General features: G+C 37.5%; 1 protein-coding gene across 1 annotated transcript in view; it reads left to right on the forward strand.

Moving 5' to 3' along the window:
* Positions 1-13,641, forward strand: part of C9 (complement C9) — a 54,274-nt gene extending 40,633 nt beyond the window's left edge. Inside the window, exons 9-11 of the mRNA XM_045439723.1 lie at positions 1,609-1,787; positions 12,009-12,240; positions 13,210-13,641. Of these exons, the coding sequence (XP_045295679.1) occupies positions 1,609-1,787; positions 12,009-12,240; positions 13,210-13,235 (437 nt within the window). The 3' untranslated portion in view covers positions 13,236-13,641. The remainder of the gene's footprint in view (positions 1-1,608; positions 1,788-12,008; positions 12,241-13,209) is intronic.
* Positions 13,642-17,410: the final 3,769 nt, after the last annotated feature.

Here is a 17,410-nt window from a genome sequence, read left to right on the forward strand (position 1 = left end):
ACAAACAAACAAACAAACAAAACCTTTGAGTGATTTAAAACTTTTATTTTTACAGTGGTATGAACACAAGTACCCATGGACATGTATTCATTGGAAACATCATTGCTCAGGCCACACAGTGTGCAGCTCTCGGAAAGGCACTTACACTGTAGTCTTTGTAGATTTGGACATTTATCCTGGCAATGGTAGAAGGCCAATGGTAGAAAACGTGTTCAGCAAAAATCTCCTTTCCACCCCTAATTTTAGCAAAGTTTCTGAATAGGCTAGTGGCATACTGTATGTGACCATTAACAGAGGAGAAGACTGAAACCATTTCCCTAATTCAGCCTTCCTCCTGGCTCCAAACCCCTAATCCAATGAGTCAAAAGGTATAAACTTCCAGTTATAAGATAAGTAAGTACTGGAGATGTAATGTACAACCTGATGACTGTAGCTAACAGTGCCGTGTGATATACTGGAAAGTTGCTAAGAGAGCAGAAACTAAAAGTTTTCAGCCCAGGAAAAGATAAATTGTTTGTAGCTGTACAAGGTGATGCAGGTGGTAATCATTTTGTGATATATGTGTATGGCAAAGCATTCTTTCTAAGTAGACCTTAAACTTTTACAGTGTGTCAATTATATCTCAATAAAACTGGGGGTGAGGGGGAAGTAATCCCAACCCATCCTTAACATTCAACTAGTGCATAACTTTTTTAAAAACATAAATATCTTTAGTATAAATGTTGCTTGTGTTGTTAATACTTAGCAGATTTACAAGCATGAGATAGTGCTAGAGTGCTCAATTTTTACTCTAATCAGAAATCCCTGAGAATATTTTTGGACATACAAATGCTTGAGACTTCCCTTTAGAGAAGCAGCTGATAGTGGGGAGGCAGAGAGAGAAAAGCCTAGTGTTTTTAAAAGCATACCAACCACTAACATGTGGCCATGATAAGAAACCACTGATGAGTGCAAAAAAAAAATTGAACTTGCCATCGAAAGTCCTTATTTCAATATTTGACCCTCAGGCTAGTCTTGGGGTAGTCACTCCACCTCTCTGAGTCTCAGTTTTCTCATCTATAAAAATGAAAAAAGATAAACAAAAATCTTCTTGAAATTCCTTCCAGCTCAAAAAATTTACAACTCTATAAGATTCACAAAAGTGTGTTAAAAGTCTGGAGAGAGAAACTGAAGGAGAGATGAGTAGGAATTTAGGATGGAAAAAAAATTTTGTTTTTCACCTGATTCTTTTTTTACACTCTCTGATTTTTTTTTTGTAATATTAAATTAGTTTGAAGCAAAGTTATATAAAATGTAATTATGAAGTAAGTCTGGAAACAAAATATTTCTAGTACATCCCAAAAGTCACGTTTAGTTCCCATGTAGGCATGGGCATAAGTGATGAATTTGGAATCATCAATGTATCTAAATCATCATTTTTTTTTTAAGACAACTGGAGTCTACAATTGGCTACTAATAAAACTTGCTCTTGGAGATTTTGGGTGAAAAAATTATATAAGTAAAATTCAATAAATATATTAGACTATACTTTTTGAAAAGGTTCAATAAATGTTGATCAAATGTCACAGAACTATAAATGTTTCACTTATATCCTCTTTCTCTTCTCAGTAAACATCACTAGTGATAACCTTATAGATGATGTTATTTCACTCATAAGAGGAGGAACCCAAAAATATGCATATGAGCTGAAAGAGAAGCTTCTCAAAGGAGCCAAAACGGTTGATATGACTGACTTTGTAAATTGGGCCACTTCCTTAAATGATTCTCCAGTGCTCATAAGTCAAAAAGTAAGGGATGTTTATTTTCTTTTTTTTTCCCTATTCTATAAGGTCCAATGAAAATTTTTATTTATTTATTTTTAAAGGTAATAATTTATTTTTATTTACATGCATATAATCATAAGCTTTTTATTTTTTTTATTTTTTTAATATGAAATTTATTGTCAAATTGGTTTCCATACAACACCCAGTGCTCATTCTAACAGGTGCCTTCCTCAATGCCCATGACCAACTTTCCCTTCTCCCCCAGCCCCCATCAACCCTCAGTTTATTCTCAGTATTTAAGAGTCTCTTATGGTTTGCCTCCTTCCCTCTCTGTAACTTTTTTTTCCCCCCTTCTCCTCCCTGCCCTGGTCTTCTGTTGAGTTTCTCAGGATCCACATATGAGTGAAAACATATGGTATCTGTCTTTCTCTGTATGACTTATTTCACTTATTTCACTTAGCACAACACTTTCCAGTTCCATCCACATTGCTACAAAAGGCCAGATTTCATTCTTTCTCATTGCCAAGTAGTATCCCATTGTATATATAAACCACATCTTCTTTATCCATTCATCAGTTGATGGACTTTTAGGCTCTTTCCATAATTTGGCTATTGTTGAAAGTGCTGTTATAAACATTGGGGTACGAGTGCCTCGATGCATCAGCACTCCTGTATCCCTTGGGTAAATTCCTAGTAGTGCTATTGCTGGGTCATAGGGTAGATCTATTTTTAATTTTTTGAGGAACCTCCACACTGTTTTCCAGAGCAGCTGCACCAGTTTGCATTCCCACCAACAGTGCAAGAGGGTTCCCGTTTCTCCACATCCTCGTCAGCATCTATAGTCTCCTGATTTATTCATTTTAGCCACTCTGACTGGCGTGAGGTGGTATCTCAGTGTTGTTTTGATTTGTATTTCCGTGATGAGGAGTGACGTTGAGCATCTTTTCATGTGCCTGTTGGCCATCTGGATGTCTTCTTTAGAAAAGTGTCCATTCATGTGTTCTGCCCATTTCTTCACTGGATTATTTGTTTTTTGGGTGTGGAGTTTGGTGAGTTCTTTATAGATTTTGGATACTAGCCCTTTGTCTGATATGTCATTTGCAAAAATCGTTTCCCATTCCATCGGTTGCCTTTTAGTCTTGTTGATTGTTTCCTTTGCAGTGCAGAAGCTTTTTATCTTCGTGAGGTCCTTCATTTTTGCTTTTAATTCCCTTGCCTTTGTAGATGTGTCAAGTAAGAAATTGCTGCAGCGGAGGTCAGAGAGGTGTTTTCCTGCTTTCTCCTCTAGGGTTTTGATGGTTTCCTGTCTCACATTCAGGTCCTTCATCCATTTTGAGTTTATTCTCGTGAATGGTGTAAGAAAGTGGTCTAGTTTCAGGAATGTTTATTTTCAAATAGAAGACTTTAAAATTTTCTTATTAAATGTAACTGTTGGTTCAGATGAACGGTTAACTTCTTCTGAAAGAGATGTGAGCATTCAAATGCACTCCTATGTCATCCCTGGAAAGAAGTGTGACATAGAGGAAAGGCATGACGTGTGGCATCACACCAGCCCAGGATGAGTTCAGCTCTCTGTCCTTCTCTAAATGTGTAAAGTTTTCTGACCTCTGCAATGCTAAATTCTCCAGGGCTTCATGTTTATTTTGAGGATTTAATAAGATTGCTTGTGTAGAGCCTGTAGCACAGACTGGCACCAAATAGGTGCCCAAGAATTGTTAGTTCCCTTCCATCTGCCCCTGGTTGTCCCTTGCCATCAGGTGGCTTCATACCACCACTTCCAACACAGGAGAATCTTTAAGGGCCTTCATGAAAGGGAAGTGCATGAGGTCTCAGAAAATAAGACCAAGGTGAGCGGTTCTTATGGTCCAGAAATTCTTTCTTTTTTGTATCTTGATTATAGTCTTGAGTTTATAAACCCATTAGTACCTATTTCTAGGGGAAACACACTGCATTGTAATCATAAAGATATAAATGCCAGTGTCATTTAGCCCCATCATTCTTCTCCCCAAACTAACTAAAAAGAGTGTTTTCCTTTATTCCATATTTGTTTTCCTACTTCCCTTTATAGCTTTCCATTTTCCCTGTGTGTTATAAAATTTTCCCTCAGGTCAAGTTATCTTTTACCTCAATTCCAGTTTGATTAACTTGAGTTACAGTCATGTTGGCATTTTGATAGGACTAGTTATTAGAGATTTTTGTCACTTCATCCCATTTTATTGTCTTTAAAGAATGAGTGAAGCTACCAAAACCATCTCATTTATGAGAGGGAAGAAGTCAGAAACTGGAAAATTGTAGTCTTTTCCTTTTAGATTGCAGAAATCTAGCCATTCATAAATGTGCTGACTTATCTATGAAATTTCAAATATTTTGCCCCACAGGTAGGACAAAAACGGGGAAAAAGTTGGCCAAATTTGCATGTCTATATGTGAAATTAAAGCCAGAAGAGATTCTTTTTGTTTTATTATGTTTAAATAATATTTATTTGAAATAATAATTATTTGAAACTCAATAAAAATAGATCTGTCAGAAAATCTTGAATAAGAATTAATTTGGAAGATGTTTACATCCAGATGGACACAAATTGTCTTGTCTTCTCATCTCTAAATTCAGCTGTCCTTGTATGGATCCAAACTTGTTCCCTGATCTTAATCATAGTCCAGTATATTCTAGAGCCAATTTAAAGAATCTCAAGTAAATAAAGCATCTGCTGAAGATTTACTACTAGATTTACCAGAACTATTCAAAGACCTTCATTAACTCTATGGGACAGTCCTGCTGGCTGGATGCAAAGTATAGTTTATCCTATTTTCAAGGGCAACTATTGACTCCAGATATTTATTTATTTATTTATTTATTTATTTATTTATTTATTTATAGCAAGTTGGGGGGGAGTGCAGAGGGAGAGAGAGAATCTCAAGCAGGTTCCACACCCAGCATAGAGCCCAACCCAGGGCTCAATCTCATGACCATGAGGTCATAACCTGAGCTGAAATCAAGACTCAGACACAACCAACTGAGCCACCCAGGTGCCCTGACCTCCAGATTTTTAGATTAGTAGGCATTCCATCTAAAATACCTGTATAACCTTCTTTATTCATACATGGGAAGCCTGGGCTTTTCAGATCAATATTCTATCTAAGAAAATGGCAACTATAGTGAGTCACCCAGCAACCACTTTTTAAAATTTATCTTCTTGTAGATAAAGTTCAGAAAATAGTTAAAATATTGTGTTCTTTATTGACTTTGCATGACTTTTAAATCCCTAAAGAGATATGAGATATAGTGTGGTTTGACCTTGAAATAGATTCCAAGTTATTTTGATTTTATAAATGCAGTAGAAGTGGTTTTTTTTTGTTGTTGTTGTTAATTAGAAGCTATTCCATGAGGTAATTAAGCAATCTATAATCACTAATTAATTCTTTGGTAAGTTGAAGCATTCAATTTTCTATGGATGACACCTTCAAACATCAGGGATAGTCTTAAGAATTGATCCTTCTATTTAACTATTTAAAGAATTGGTGAAACCTCTTCCCACCCACACTCCCCACCACACTAAACTATTAACCGGCTTATGTTTAATCCTCTGAGCAAATGAAATCCATTATCTAGATATTTATGTTGCAAACAGTTTATCTTGGAGAAAACACTGGGAGGTTATATTACTCTAAAGAATTTCACAGAGATTGTCTAAGTAAAGCAGTTATATATAACACAACACAACATAACAGCATAATTTAATATATTTTTCCACACTAAACTAAGAAATAAATAAAATAAAAAATTAAGTAACTATGGCCATGCTCTATGAAGTAGAACCTCATGGCTCTGATTCTCCATTTGTCCATGTACTTCAGCAGACCCCAAACCTCTGTTTGAGGAATGTGTTGACCCAGCCCAAGAATTTTTTCTCAGCCCTTCTTCAGGCAGAGGAGAAAGAGCCTCACTTTCAGTATTCGCTTTTGTCAGAGTCTTCAACTTTCATGAAAGTATATTATTTCTATTTCCAGCTGGCCTGAATGTTAACACAACATTTCTACATTTTATCTCAACAGAATAGCTGAACTTTGGTTTCTTCTTAAGCTTACCACTACAAACTAGTTATAAAAATGTCAGTTGAGGAAATTACATTTATTAATGATTGGCTGAGAGATATAAAGTTTATTATTTCCTCTGAAGCAATAGCAGCAGAGATCAGTATAGCTAGCATGTAGCAAATTGGCTTCCTGTAAAGTTTTGTTTTTGCCAAGTTATATAACTCACTGCTTTATTTACTAAAAGGATGTTACATAATACAGCGTCTCCTTTATGAGAACTCATGGGAGATATTACTCTTTAAACTCAGTTTCACGGATCATTTTGTTTCTCTTGTGAACGACGTAAATATTTCTTAAATGCATGTGACCATTAAATTCAGTTGTCTTACTTAGTGCACTAGAAAATATCCCCAAATTTGTGACCCACCTCATGCCAATGGGTCAGTCCTCCTAGCATGAATTTTGTGTTGCCTTTGCCTTCATCTTGCCTTTTATCCTCCATCCTCCCTCTCTTGTTTCCCTTAACCAATCTTATGCACCCATATGTCAAGCTATATTGAGCACTTTCTGGAACAACCTAGGTAATAATGAATCATTTACCTACTACCATTTTTGTTGTGCAACTCTTCGCAGTGAGGCATCGGATGTTAAAGAGCATAAGTATTTCAAGGACCTGTAGTCACGGTGCTCTGTGTTGTCCTCATTACAGTTATAAAGATGTAGTGAAAGTCAGTCCTAACTCACTTGTATAGGGATAAAAATAACACTCATATGGGGTGCCTGTGTGGCTCAGTCAGTTAAGCCTCCAACTCTTGATTTCAGCTCAGGTCATGATCTCATGGTTTGTGGGCTTGAGATCCACGTAGCGCTCTGCGCTGACAACGCAGGAGTCTGCTTGGGATTCTCTCTCTGTATATATAAGAAACCTCAATTTACTTCATTTTATTTATTATTTTTTAATGTACTTCATTTTTAAACTATATTTCAATTTATTTGTATGTTAGCATGTTTCATGTTTCATGACTACAAATAGTAGAAAGATACAATTAGCTAGTGTAGGAGACAAAGGAGAACTGTTCTCTTAATTAATGGAAAGCCAAAGTTTATCAGAAAAAGACACTTCACCAAGTACATTTTCATTGTTCTTTGTCTTCTTGAGGGAGTTTTGCCTCCAGGGTTTGAGGCTTCTCTGAAATTATGGTCATTACATGACCTTCCTCTTTATCTCTTTGAACACTTTGTTTATGCATTTCATCCCCATTGTAGTTTCCCCATGACCCTCTCTTCCTGTATCTTAGATTATCTGGCCTTGACTTTCCTTTAAAAGGTAAAACAAGATGAATGTCTTTTCCCAAAAATCAAAATAACTCTGCCACATGCTTATGTTGTTCATGCCAATGTGGCAATGTCTGTAAGAGGCTACTTTCTTCCAAATAAATATAACATAGTTAAAATCTAAATCCTATATACTAATTTATAAAAGAGTGTACTGGTGAACATTTGCATTGACTGTGGAAGTTCTTGGTATATTCTGGATATAAGCCTAGTCTCACTTAAAGGTATTATAAAAAGTTTTTTTTCATTTGAGGACCTTCACCTTTCAATGATATTTTTTGTAACAGATGTTCTCCTTTTTACTTTTTATTTTGAAATAATTTTAGACTTACTGTAAAATGGCATAAATAGTACAGACAGTAAACCTGCAAAAATAGCACAGAGTTCACATGCACCCTGTAACCGGCAGCCCCTGATGTTAACAACTTACACAACCATCGTGCAGTTGATCAAAATAAGAAAATTAGCATTGTCTAACCTACAGAGCTTATTTAAAATTCACCAGTTTTTCCCCTAATATCTTTTATCTGTTCCAAGATCCGATCAAGATCCCACACTGCAACTAGTTGTAATGGCCCCTTAGTCTCCTTGATTCTGGGACAGTTTCTCAGACTGTTCTCATCTTTCAGGACCTTGACATTTTTTGATGAGTCAGCTGTTATGTCAAATGTCCCTCAATTTAGGCTTAGAGAAGATTGAGGTTATCCATTTGGAAAGATACCACAGACGTGACATTGTGTCCTTCTCAGTACATCATATCAGGAATTATAATGTTGGGGTTTTTTTTTTTATTTTGACATAGTCATATATATATATATTTCCTTTCATTATAGTTAGTGCCATTATGTCCTGTTTAAAATCTTTCCCTACTTCAGGGTCTTGAAGATGCTGTCCTATATATTTTCTTGCAGAAGCTTTATTGTTTTGCTTTTACTTTTTGATCTACAATCAAACTAGATTTGTTTTTCTGTGAGTGGTATAACCTTTGAAGTGACCTTTTAAGAAATCCCCTATGAATATCTCATTGTCCAAGAACAATTTCTATCATTGATTATATCTATTAAAATCAAATATCAGTCTACTTTCAAAGTGCTATGACTTTTTACTTAGATGATTTTAAGATCTACTCCATTATCTTTGTTTTTTTAGTAGTTTTACCCTGATATGGCTGTGTGTGAAAAGAAAAAATTATAGCTTTGCTTTTCATTAATGGGGTACCTCTGTATCTTCCACTGGCTTGTTTTACTCTCAGCCATTAGCTCTTCAAATATTGCTTCTTAAATATTCTCTCCTTCTGGGATTCAAATTATATGGATCTTTTCTCTTCTCCCCCTATCCATTTTTACTATTATTACTTTAGAGAGAGAGTGGGAGAGACATAGAGCTCCAGCATGGATCCCAATGCGGGGGGCTTGATCCCACGATCCTGGGATCATGACCTGAGTCAGAATCAAGAGTCAGATGCTTAACTGACTGAGCCACCCAGTCACCCTGTCTTTTATGTTTCCTACCTTCTTTCTGTATTTCCCAATCTTTTATCACTTTATGCTTCATTGTCAGTATTTTCTCCTTACCTATATTCTAATTCATTAATTTTGCTTCTGTTGTATCACAGCTTCTATTTAACCAGTCCATAAACTGGCATATTAATGTCAACTTTTTTTTTTTTTAACATTTATCCATTTTTGAGAGACAGAGAGAGACAGAGCGTGAGTGTGGAGGGGCAGAGAGAGAGGGAGACACAGGATCTGAAGCAGGCTCCAGGCTCTGAGCTGTCAGCACAGAGCACGGTGGGGGGTCTTGAACTCACAAACCGTGAGATCATGACCTGAGCAGAAGTCAGAAGCTTAATCGACTGAGCCACCCAGGCACCCCCAAAATGTTTATTTATTTGTTTTGAGACAGAGAGAGAGCAAGGGTGGGGGGAGACAAGAGAGAGAGGGAGACACAGAATCCAAAGCAGGCTCCAGGCTCTGAGCTGTCAGCACAGAGCCCGATGTAGGGCTCGAACCCACGAACCTCAAAACGGTGACCTGAGCTGAAGTCAGACGCCTAACTGACTGAGCCACCCAGGTGCCCCTAATATCAACTTATAATATCTCTATTTGTTTATTTTTCCCAAGTCCTCTGTTTTAAAAAGTAACTTCTGGTTTTCTGCTACAATTGCTGATCTTCTCCCTTATGGCCCGACTCATGTAAACATAGTGCTTCAAAAGTCTGTCTGGTAGATCAAATCTTGTCATCCTCACAGCTCTGCTTTAGCTTCTAGGGTTTCTACTGGTTCTTGTTCATGTCACCTTGTTTCCTTGTATACCTAGTTATTTTTATTGGGGGCTGAATATTACACTTTAAAAATTCTTCTAGGAGTAGCGTGAGGCCTTGGAATGATTTTCTTTTCTTCCAAAGAAAATATATGTTTACATCTGGAAAGCTTCTGGGGTTACAATGATTCAAGATTTTTTTAATGCGAACCAGACTGCAGTCTCTGCAAGGCCACCCACTTCTGGCTCCCTCTCACTTCCAGGACTGTAGGGCTTTGGGTCCCAACCCAAAGCATGGCTTCTTTTCCTTTGCTGTCCCTGAATACCAACCTTTCCCCCCACCCCCACCAGCCCAGTGATGTGCTCCTTTACCTCAGTCCCTCTGCAGCCTGTTCCCAAATTAGGCAAATGTGTCAAAAGGGGACTGTGGCCCCAAAATACTAGGCTCACCTCCCTGAATTTCCACCTCCTCCCAGAACGTAGCCGAATATGTATTACCTCATTAACTCTCCAGGGCCTTCAAGCAGATTTTTAATTTGGTTTTATTTGTCATTTCCCTCAGAGAAAAAAAGTTCAGTTGACATTATTCAATCCATCATTACCCACATGTAGTATTTTTGTTTTAATCTCTTTCTTGAGTCTTTGGATTCCAGTTCCTTTTAAATTTGTAGCCTCCTGTTTCAAAGTGCTATGCCACCGAAGGACCTCAGTTTCTAATGATTTATTTACTCAAAGAAGTCTTTGAGTCACACAACTGAATTTGCTGATATAGACACCTTCTACATATGTTGTGGCTTTTCCACCATAAGAATTTTGTTGTTGTTGTTGTTGTTGTTGTTGTTGTTGTTGTTTTAGAGAGAGAGCTAGCGGGGCGCCTGGGTGGCGCAGTCGGTTAAGCGTCCGACTTCAGCCAGGTCACGATCTCGCGGTCCGTGAGTTCGAGCCCCGCGTCGGGCTCTGGGCTGATGGCTCGGAGCCTGGAGCCTGTTTCCGATTCTGTGTCTCCCTCTCTCTCTGCCCCTCCCCCGTTCATGCTCTGTCTCTCTCTGTCCCAAAAATAAATAAACGTTGAAAAAAAAAAAAAAAGAGAGAGAGAGCTAGCGAGTGGGGGAGAGGGGCAGAGGTAGAGAAAGAGAGAATCACAAGCAGGTTCCAGGCTCAGCGCAGAACCTGATACAGGTCTCAATCCCAGGATCCTGGGATGCTCAACTGAGTGAGCCACCCAGGCACCCCTCCACCATAGTGACATTTCAAATTCTGTATGACTGGAATGCTCTTCTTTCTGTCCCAGCACCTCAAATCTCAGCGGAAGGGTCATTTTTCTCAGGATAGCCCTTCTAAGCTTCCTCAATTCAGTTGTAGCAACTATGTATTTGACCCCAGGAATTTATGCAGAAGAAACCATATTACTTCATTTTCTTTAATTCTAATTAAATTTCGTATTGAGATTCCATCCCTTCCTACTGCTGGAAAATTCATCCTTTAATCATTTGTTGGATGGGGTTCAGGGAGGTCTTATTGCCCAGATCAATACAAGAACCCTGATGCTTCAGTTGGGGAACTGGGAATATATGTATGTATTTAATCCACGGTGGTCACCCTAATAACCTCATTGTTCAAACTCACATGTTCCCTTGAAGTCAAGTGGTTCCAAGCCTTCTATGCAAAGATTGTACATGGGAGTCCCTGGCAAAACTGGATCCCTAGTCCTTGATATGGACCTACCTTCTCTAGGGACTCTCTGCTTTTCCTCAAATAGCTGCCAGAGATCCAGTTTATGGTTTCTTGTCCCCTGAGGGACGTACTAAGTCAGGAGGAATCTCCTGCCTCAGTGGCATTCTTCTCACACCCTTTCTCCCAGTAAAAATTCCTCAGTGAGTTCAGGCTTTTATGGGTGGGGGAAAGCCAACAAAGAATTTGCCTTCAGGGGCTTTCTGATCTTGGCCTTGCACACAAAGCCCCAGTTTGACAAGAGACACTGGCTACCTGTTGGAAGAGAGGAGGAGGGGAAAAGGCAGCATAAACAATTCACAAAATAATGTCAGTATGTTATCCTGAGAAAAGTTTAAGTCCATGATTGTCCATTTTTAAAACACATAGACCCATTCCATATAGTACCTATCATGGTTTCCATTTTATCTGTGTGATTATTTTACTATCAGTTTTCTTGCTTGCATAATGTGACCTCCTTACCTCCATAATGATCACAGAGATCATGCCTAGCTTTGATCACTCCTATAGTCTATCAGCAAACATCATACCTGCCAATAATAATCATTCAATAAGCCTTTGTTGAGGGGCACCTGGGTGGCTCAGTCGGTTAAGCGTCCGACTTCGGCTCAGGTCAGGATCTCACGGTCTGTGAGTTCAAGCCCCGCGTTAGGCTCTGTGCTGACAGCTCGCAGCCTGGAACCTGCTTCGGATTCTGTGTCTCCCTCTCTCTGACCCTCCCCCATTCATGCTCTGTCTCTCTCTGTCTCAAAAATAAATAAACGTTAAAAAAAAAAAAACAACCTTTGTTGAATTAATGAATGGACAAATAATTCAGTGAATGGTACTGCACAAGCTCCATCAGTAGAAAAAGTTCTAAAATTAAATATTTTGCTTTCTTGTAGCTGTCTCCTATATATAATTTGGTTCCAGTGAAAATAAAAGACGCACACCTAAAGAAACAGAATTTAGAAAGAGCCCTTGAAGATTATATCACCGAATTCAATGTGAGGAAATGCAACCCATGCCAACATGGAGGTACTGTGATCTTGCTGGATGGAGAATGTCTGTGTACCTGCCCAATGGCATTTACAGGAATTGCCTGTGAAACCAGAAAAAACCCAAAAACTTCTCAAGGTGAGAGCAACTTATTTTATATCACTAGGGACAAAACTATGCATTTTGAGGTTACTTAATTTGAAAATTAGGTCTTAAACTAACGTGTATTAAACGTCTAGGCTATCCATGTAAACAGAGGATAAATAGTGAACACATAAAATGGACAAAGCAGACTTTATAGGTCTTTTAGCATGCAATTTTACATCTTCTACCTCTACATTTAAACAGAACTATTATTTGTTTAACTGTAATGATTGGCCCTTGAACAACATGAGTTTGAACTGAATGAGCCCACTTATATGTGGATATTTTACAGTATAGTACTATACATATATTTTCTCTTCCTTACAACTTTCTTAATAAAATTTTCTTTTCCCTAGCTTACTTTATTGTAATAATACCCTATATAACACATATAACATACAAAGTGTGTATTAATCAACTCTTTATGTGATTGGTAAAGCTTCTGGTCAACAGTAAGCTCTTAGTAGTTAAGTTTTGGGAGAGTCAAAAGTTATACATAGATCTTCAACTGTGTGGGGCATCAGTACCCCTAACCTTTGTTAGCATTGTTCAAGGGTCAACTATAATTTTTTTAAGCAAGTAAGCAAAATTCCTAATCTCTCTAAAAGTCTTTTAATATTTTTCAATGAAGGTTTCTTCACATGTTCTTATAAATACCCTTGCATAAGATGCACTTCAAAGTTAAATACCCAAGACCTATGTCTTTTAGGTTTGCTTTTTCGGATTGCAAGAAACAGATACAGACAATACAATTGCCTCCACAATTACAGTTCGTGTTTATGAAGATCTGAAATATAATTTATCACTGTTAAAGATACAAAACCCTCTCAAGATATTCAAAAATTGTTGTAGCAACCTAATTATCTTGTTGTTAATACTGTAATAACACTGCCATTTTCATGACTCGGTTTATCTCTCTCTTTATCACCTCTGCTTCTACTGCTTCTGACTATCTTTTCTCAGTGCCTTCTGCATTCAAAATTTCCTAAGACTCTGTGGAGGATGTCATGGTACACAGCCCGGGTCTGCCTTCAGGATCAAGCACCCATCCCCCCACCTCCTATGAGTGTTACCTGCTGACATTTCACAGCTGAGTCTCTCTTCAGGAATTGCCCTGTAACAGGGAGTGGTGCCCAAGATTATGCTCCCAATCTGAAAGAAGCCCATATCTGATAACTGGTCAATGTGGTTGGTATCTGATGGGCCGTCCCTCTTGCGTCAATTGGGACAGCTCTGGAGCACTATTCAGCTTTGGAGCTTCTTGTATGATTTGCTGAAGCCTCTGTTGCAAGAGCATTACAATTGAACTTCCCCTTATTCCCAATTGTGCTCCCCATACTCCTAACATATTTTCCCCCAAAACACATGCTAATAAATCGATTGCATACAAACTCAGATGCTCGGAGTCTCTTTCCAAGGAAATGCTATCTGCTACAAAATCTGGTTGGGTCAATTGAATATTATTCCATTATCCAATACATAGTGTTCCGAATAGGAGGAATTTCTAATGATAGCATAAGCTCCTGGCCTTCCTTATGTCTGTTCTATATATAGCGGACTTTTGCCAAGGCACTGACTTTTGTTTCAAACATATATGGACACAGTAGCAGGGTCAATTATCTAAAACAAGGTTTTTATATGTTTGCTTTAGTTAAAAGCAAAAACTAGACTGTGGGCACAGAAGGTGCTTGGGACTCATGGACTCACAGTAAGATACACTTGTAAAAGACTAACCAAAGACTTGAATTTGGGGAAGGTGTTCAGGAACTATTTGGTATTATTATTATTGATGCTCATCTCTACATCTTTTTCTTAATATGCAAGCAAATAAGAAACACACACACACACCTTCCTTCTCGATTTGTGTTCTTAACCCAATGGTAGTAAAGTATATACACTGATCCATGTCTGGTTTCATCACTTAAAATATATCTTAGAGATGTTTCCTTATTGTTTATTATTATTATTATTATTATTACTTATTCATTTTTATTTAAGCTAAAAAAAACAGATCACCAGTTTCTCCCATTCCACCCCCACCTCCACCTCTCACAACCACCAATCTGTTCTCTGTATCTATGAGTTTGGTGTTTTGTTTTTCTGTTTCTTTAGATTCCACGTATAAGAGATTATATAGCACTTCTCTTTCTCTGTATGACTTATTTCATTTGCCATGATGCCCTCAAGGTGCATAAATGTTATTCTTTTTTATGGCTGAATAATATTCCATTGCATATATATACCATAGTTTCTTTATCCATTTATCCATTGATGGACACTTAAGTTGCTTCCATGTCTTGGCTATTATAAATAGGGCTGCAATAAACATAGGGGTGCATATATCTTTTTGAGTTAGTGTTTTCATTTTCTTCAGATAAATAACCAGAAGATCCACCACAATTGGTGGATCATATAGTAGTTCTATTTTTAATTTTTTTAGGAAACTCCGTAACATTTTCCATAGTGGCTGCACCAATTTACATTCCCACCAGTAGTGTGCGTGGGTTTACTAACACTTGTTCTCACTTGTCACATCTTCACGAACACTTATTGGTTTTTTATGTTTTTGATAATAGCCATTCAAACAGGTGTGAGGTGATATCTCCCTGTGGTGGCGATTTGCATTGATATTAAGCATCCTTTATGTTCCTACTGGCCATCTGTATGTCTTTTTTGGAGAAATGTCTATTCAGATCTTCTTCTGCCCATTCCTTAATCAAGTTATTATTATTATTATTATTATTTGCTATTGAGTAGCATGAGCTCTTTATGAATTTTGGATATTAGCCCCTTATCAGATATATGGTTTGCAAATATTTTCTCCCATTCAGTAGGTTGCCTTTCCATTTTGTTGATTTCCTTTGCTGTGCAGAAGCTTTTTAGTTTGCTGTGGTCCCACTTGTTTTTTGCGTTTTGTGTTTTGTTTTTGTTTTTCTGTTTGTTTTTTGTCTTTGTTTTTTTGCTTTTGATGCTTTTGCTTTTTGTGTTAGATTCAAACAGTCACTGCCAAGACCCATGTCAAGGAGTTTCCTATGTTTTCTTCTAAGAGCTTTATGGTTACAGATCTCACCTTCAAGACCTTAATCCATTTTGAATTAATTAATCCTACCCTATTGGATTATTTTCATACTTTTATCTCTTTGAAGATGTTAAACATGTTCATTTGGGAGTCTTTCTCTAGTTGCTCGAGAATATATAATTTCTGCACTGCAATTTTTTGCCTATTGAGTACTGATTCATTCTCATGGCATTTTTTTCTGACTTGTGTACTTAGTAATTTTTTTATTACAGGCTTAATCCTCAGTGGAAATTGTTTCCTGTGGGAATCCTGTTACTCTGGGTAGTCTTAAGGTTCACTTGTTTTTTATGAAGTCCTGTTGTTTTCATTTATTTTGTACCAGTTTTTTATGTAAGTTTCTTCATTCAGTTTCCATATTTTGTGTTTAATGGATAATGAAGATCAAGTTCCCTTCCCCTACATACATGATAGTTCTAAGGACACTAATGTCTTCTGGTTGACTTTTCATACCTGACTGAGGATGGTCCACCAGTTCCTAGATGAGACACTAGATTATGGTGCAATCTTTCTTGCTGAATCTTTCTCTCAAAGGAAGCTCTTCCAGACAACCCATTTCCTACAAAATGTTCAGTTCCAGCATCCCATTTAAATTGGGATTGAAAACCTTAAACATCACCTTTTTTTTTTAATTTAATTTTTTTAATTTTTTTTAATTTACATCCAAATTGGTTAGCATATAAGGCAACAATGATTTCAGGAGTAGATTCCTTAATGCCACTTACCCATTTAGCCCATCCCCCCTCCCACAATCCCTCCAGTAACCCTCTGTTCTTCTGTCGGTTGCCTTTTAGTTTTGCTGATTGTTTCCTTTGTTGTGCAGAAGGTTTTTATTTTGATGAGGTCCCAGTAGTTCATTTTTGCTTTTGTTTCCCTTGCCTCCAGAGAAGTGTTGGGTAAGAAGTTGCTGCAGGCAAGGTCAAAGAGGTTTTAGCCTGCTTTCTCCTCGAGGATTTTGATGGCTTCCTGTCTTACATTGAGGTCTTTCATCCATTTTGAGTTTATTTTTGTGTATGGTGTAAGAAAGTGGTCCAGGTTCATTCTTATGCATGCCACTGTCCAGTTTTCCCAGCACCACTTGCTGAAGAGACTGTCTTTATTCCATTGCATATTCTTTCCTGTTTTCTCAAAGATGAGTTGGCCATACGTTTGTGGGTCCATTTCTGGGTTTTCTATTCTGTTCCACTGATCTGAGCATCTGTTCTTGTGTCAGTACCATACTGTCTTGATGATTACAGCTTTGTAGTATAGCTTGAAGTCTGGGATTGTGATGCCTCCTGCTTTGGTTTTCTTTTTCAAGATCGCTTTGCTATTCAGGGTCTTTTCTGGTTCCATACAAATTTTAGGATTTTTGTTCTAGCTCTGTGAAGAATGCTGGTGTTATTTTGATAGGGATTGCATTGAATATGTAGATTGCTTTGGGTAGTATCAACATTTTTAACAATATTTTTTCTTCCTATCCAGGAGCGTGGAATCTTTTTCCATTTTTTTTTTTTTTTTGTGTCTTCTTCAATTTCTTTCATAAGCTTTCTGTAGTTTTCAGTGTATAGATTTTTCACCTCTTTGGTCAGATTTATTCCTGGTATTTTATGGGTCTTTTTGTGCAACTGTAAACGGGATTGATTCCTTGATTTCTTTTTCTGTCGATTCATTGTTGGTATATAGGAATGCAACCGATTTCTGTGCGTTGATCTTATATCCTGCAACTTTGCTGAATTCATGAATTAATTCTAGCAGTTTTTTGGTGGAATCTTTTGGATTTTCCATATAGAGTATCATGTCATCTGCAAAGAGTGAAAGTTTGACCTCCTCCTGGCCAATTTGGATGCTTTTTATTTCTTTGTGTTGTCTGATTGCAGAGGCTAAGACTTCCAATACTATGTTGAATAACAGTGGCAAGAGTGGACATCCCTGTCTTGTTCCTGACCTTAGGGGAAAATCTCTAAATTCTTCCCCATTGAGGATGATATTAGTGTTGGGCCATTTATATATGGCTTTTATGATCTTGAGGTATGCTCCTTCTATCCCTACTTTCTTGAGGATTTTTATCAAGAAAGGATGCTGTATTTTGTCAAATGTTTTCTCTGC

Source organism: Leopardus geoffroyi, chromosome A1 (assembly GCF_018350155.1).
Source record: "Leopardus geoffroyi isolate Oge1 chromosome A1, O.geoffroyi_Oge1_pat1.0, whole genome shotgun sequence".
Taxonomy (NCBI): domain Eukaryota; kingdom Metazoa; phylum Chordata; class Mammalia; order Carnivora; family Felidae; genus Leopardus; species Leopardus geoffroyi.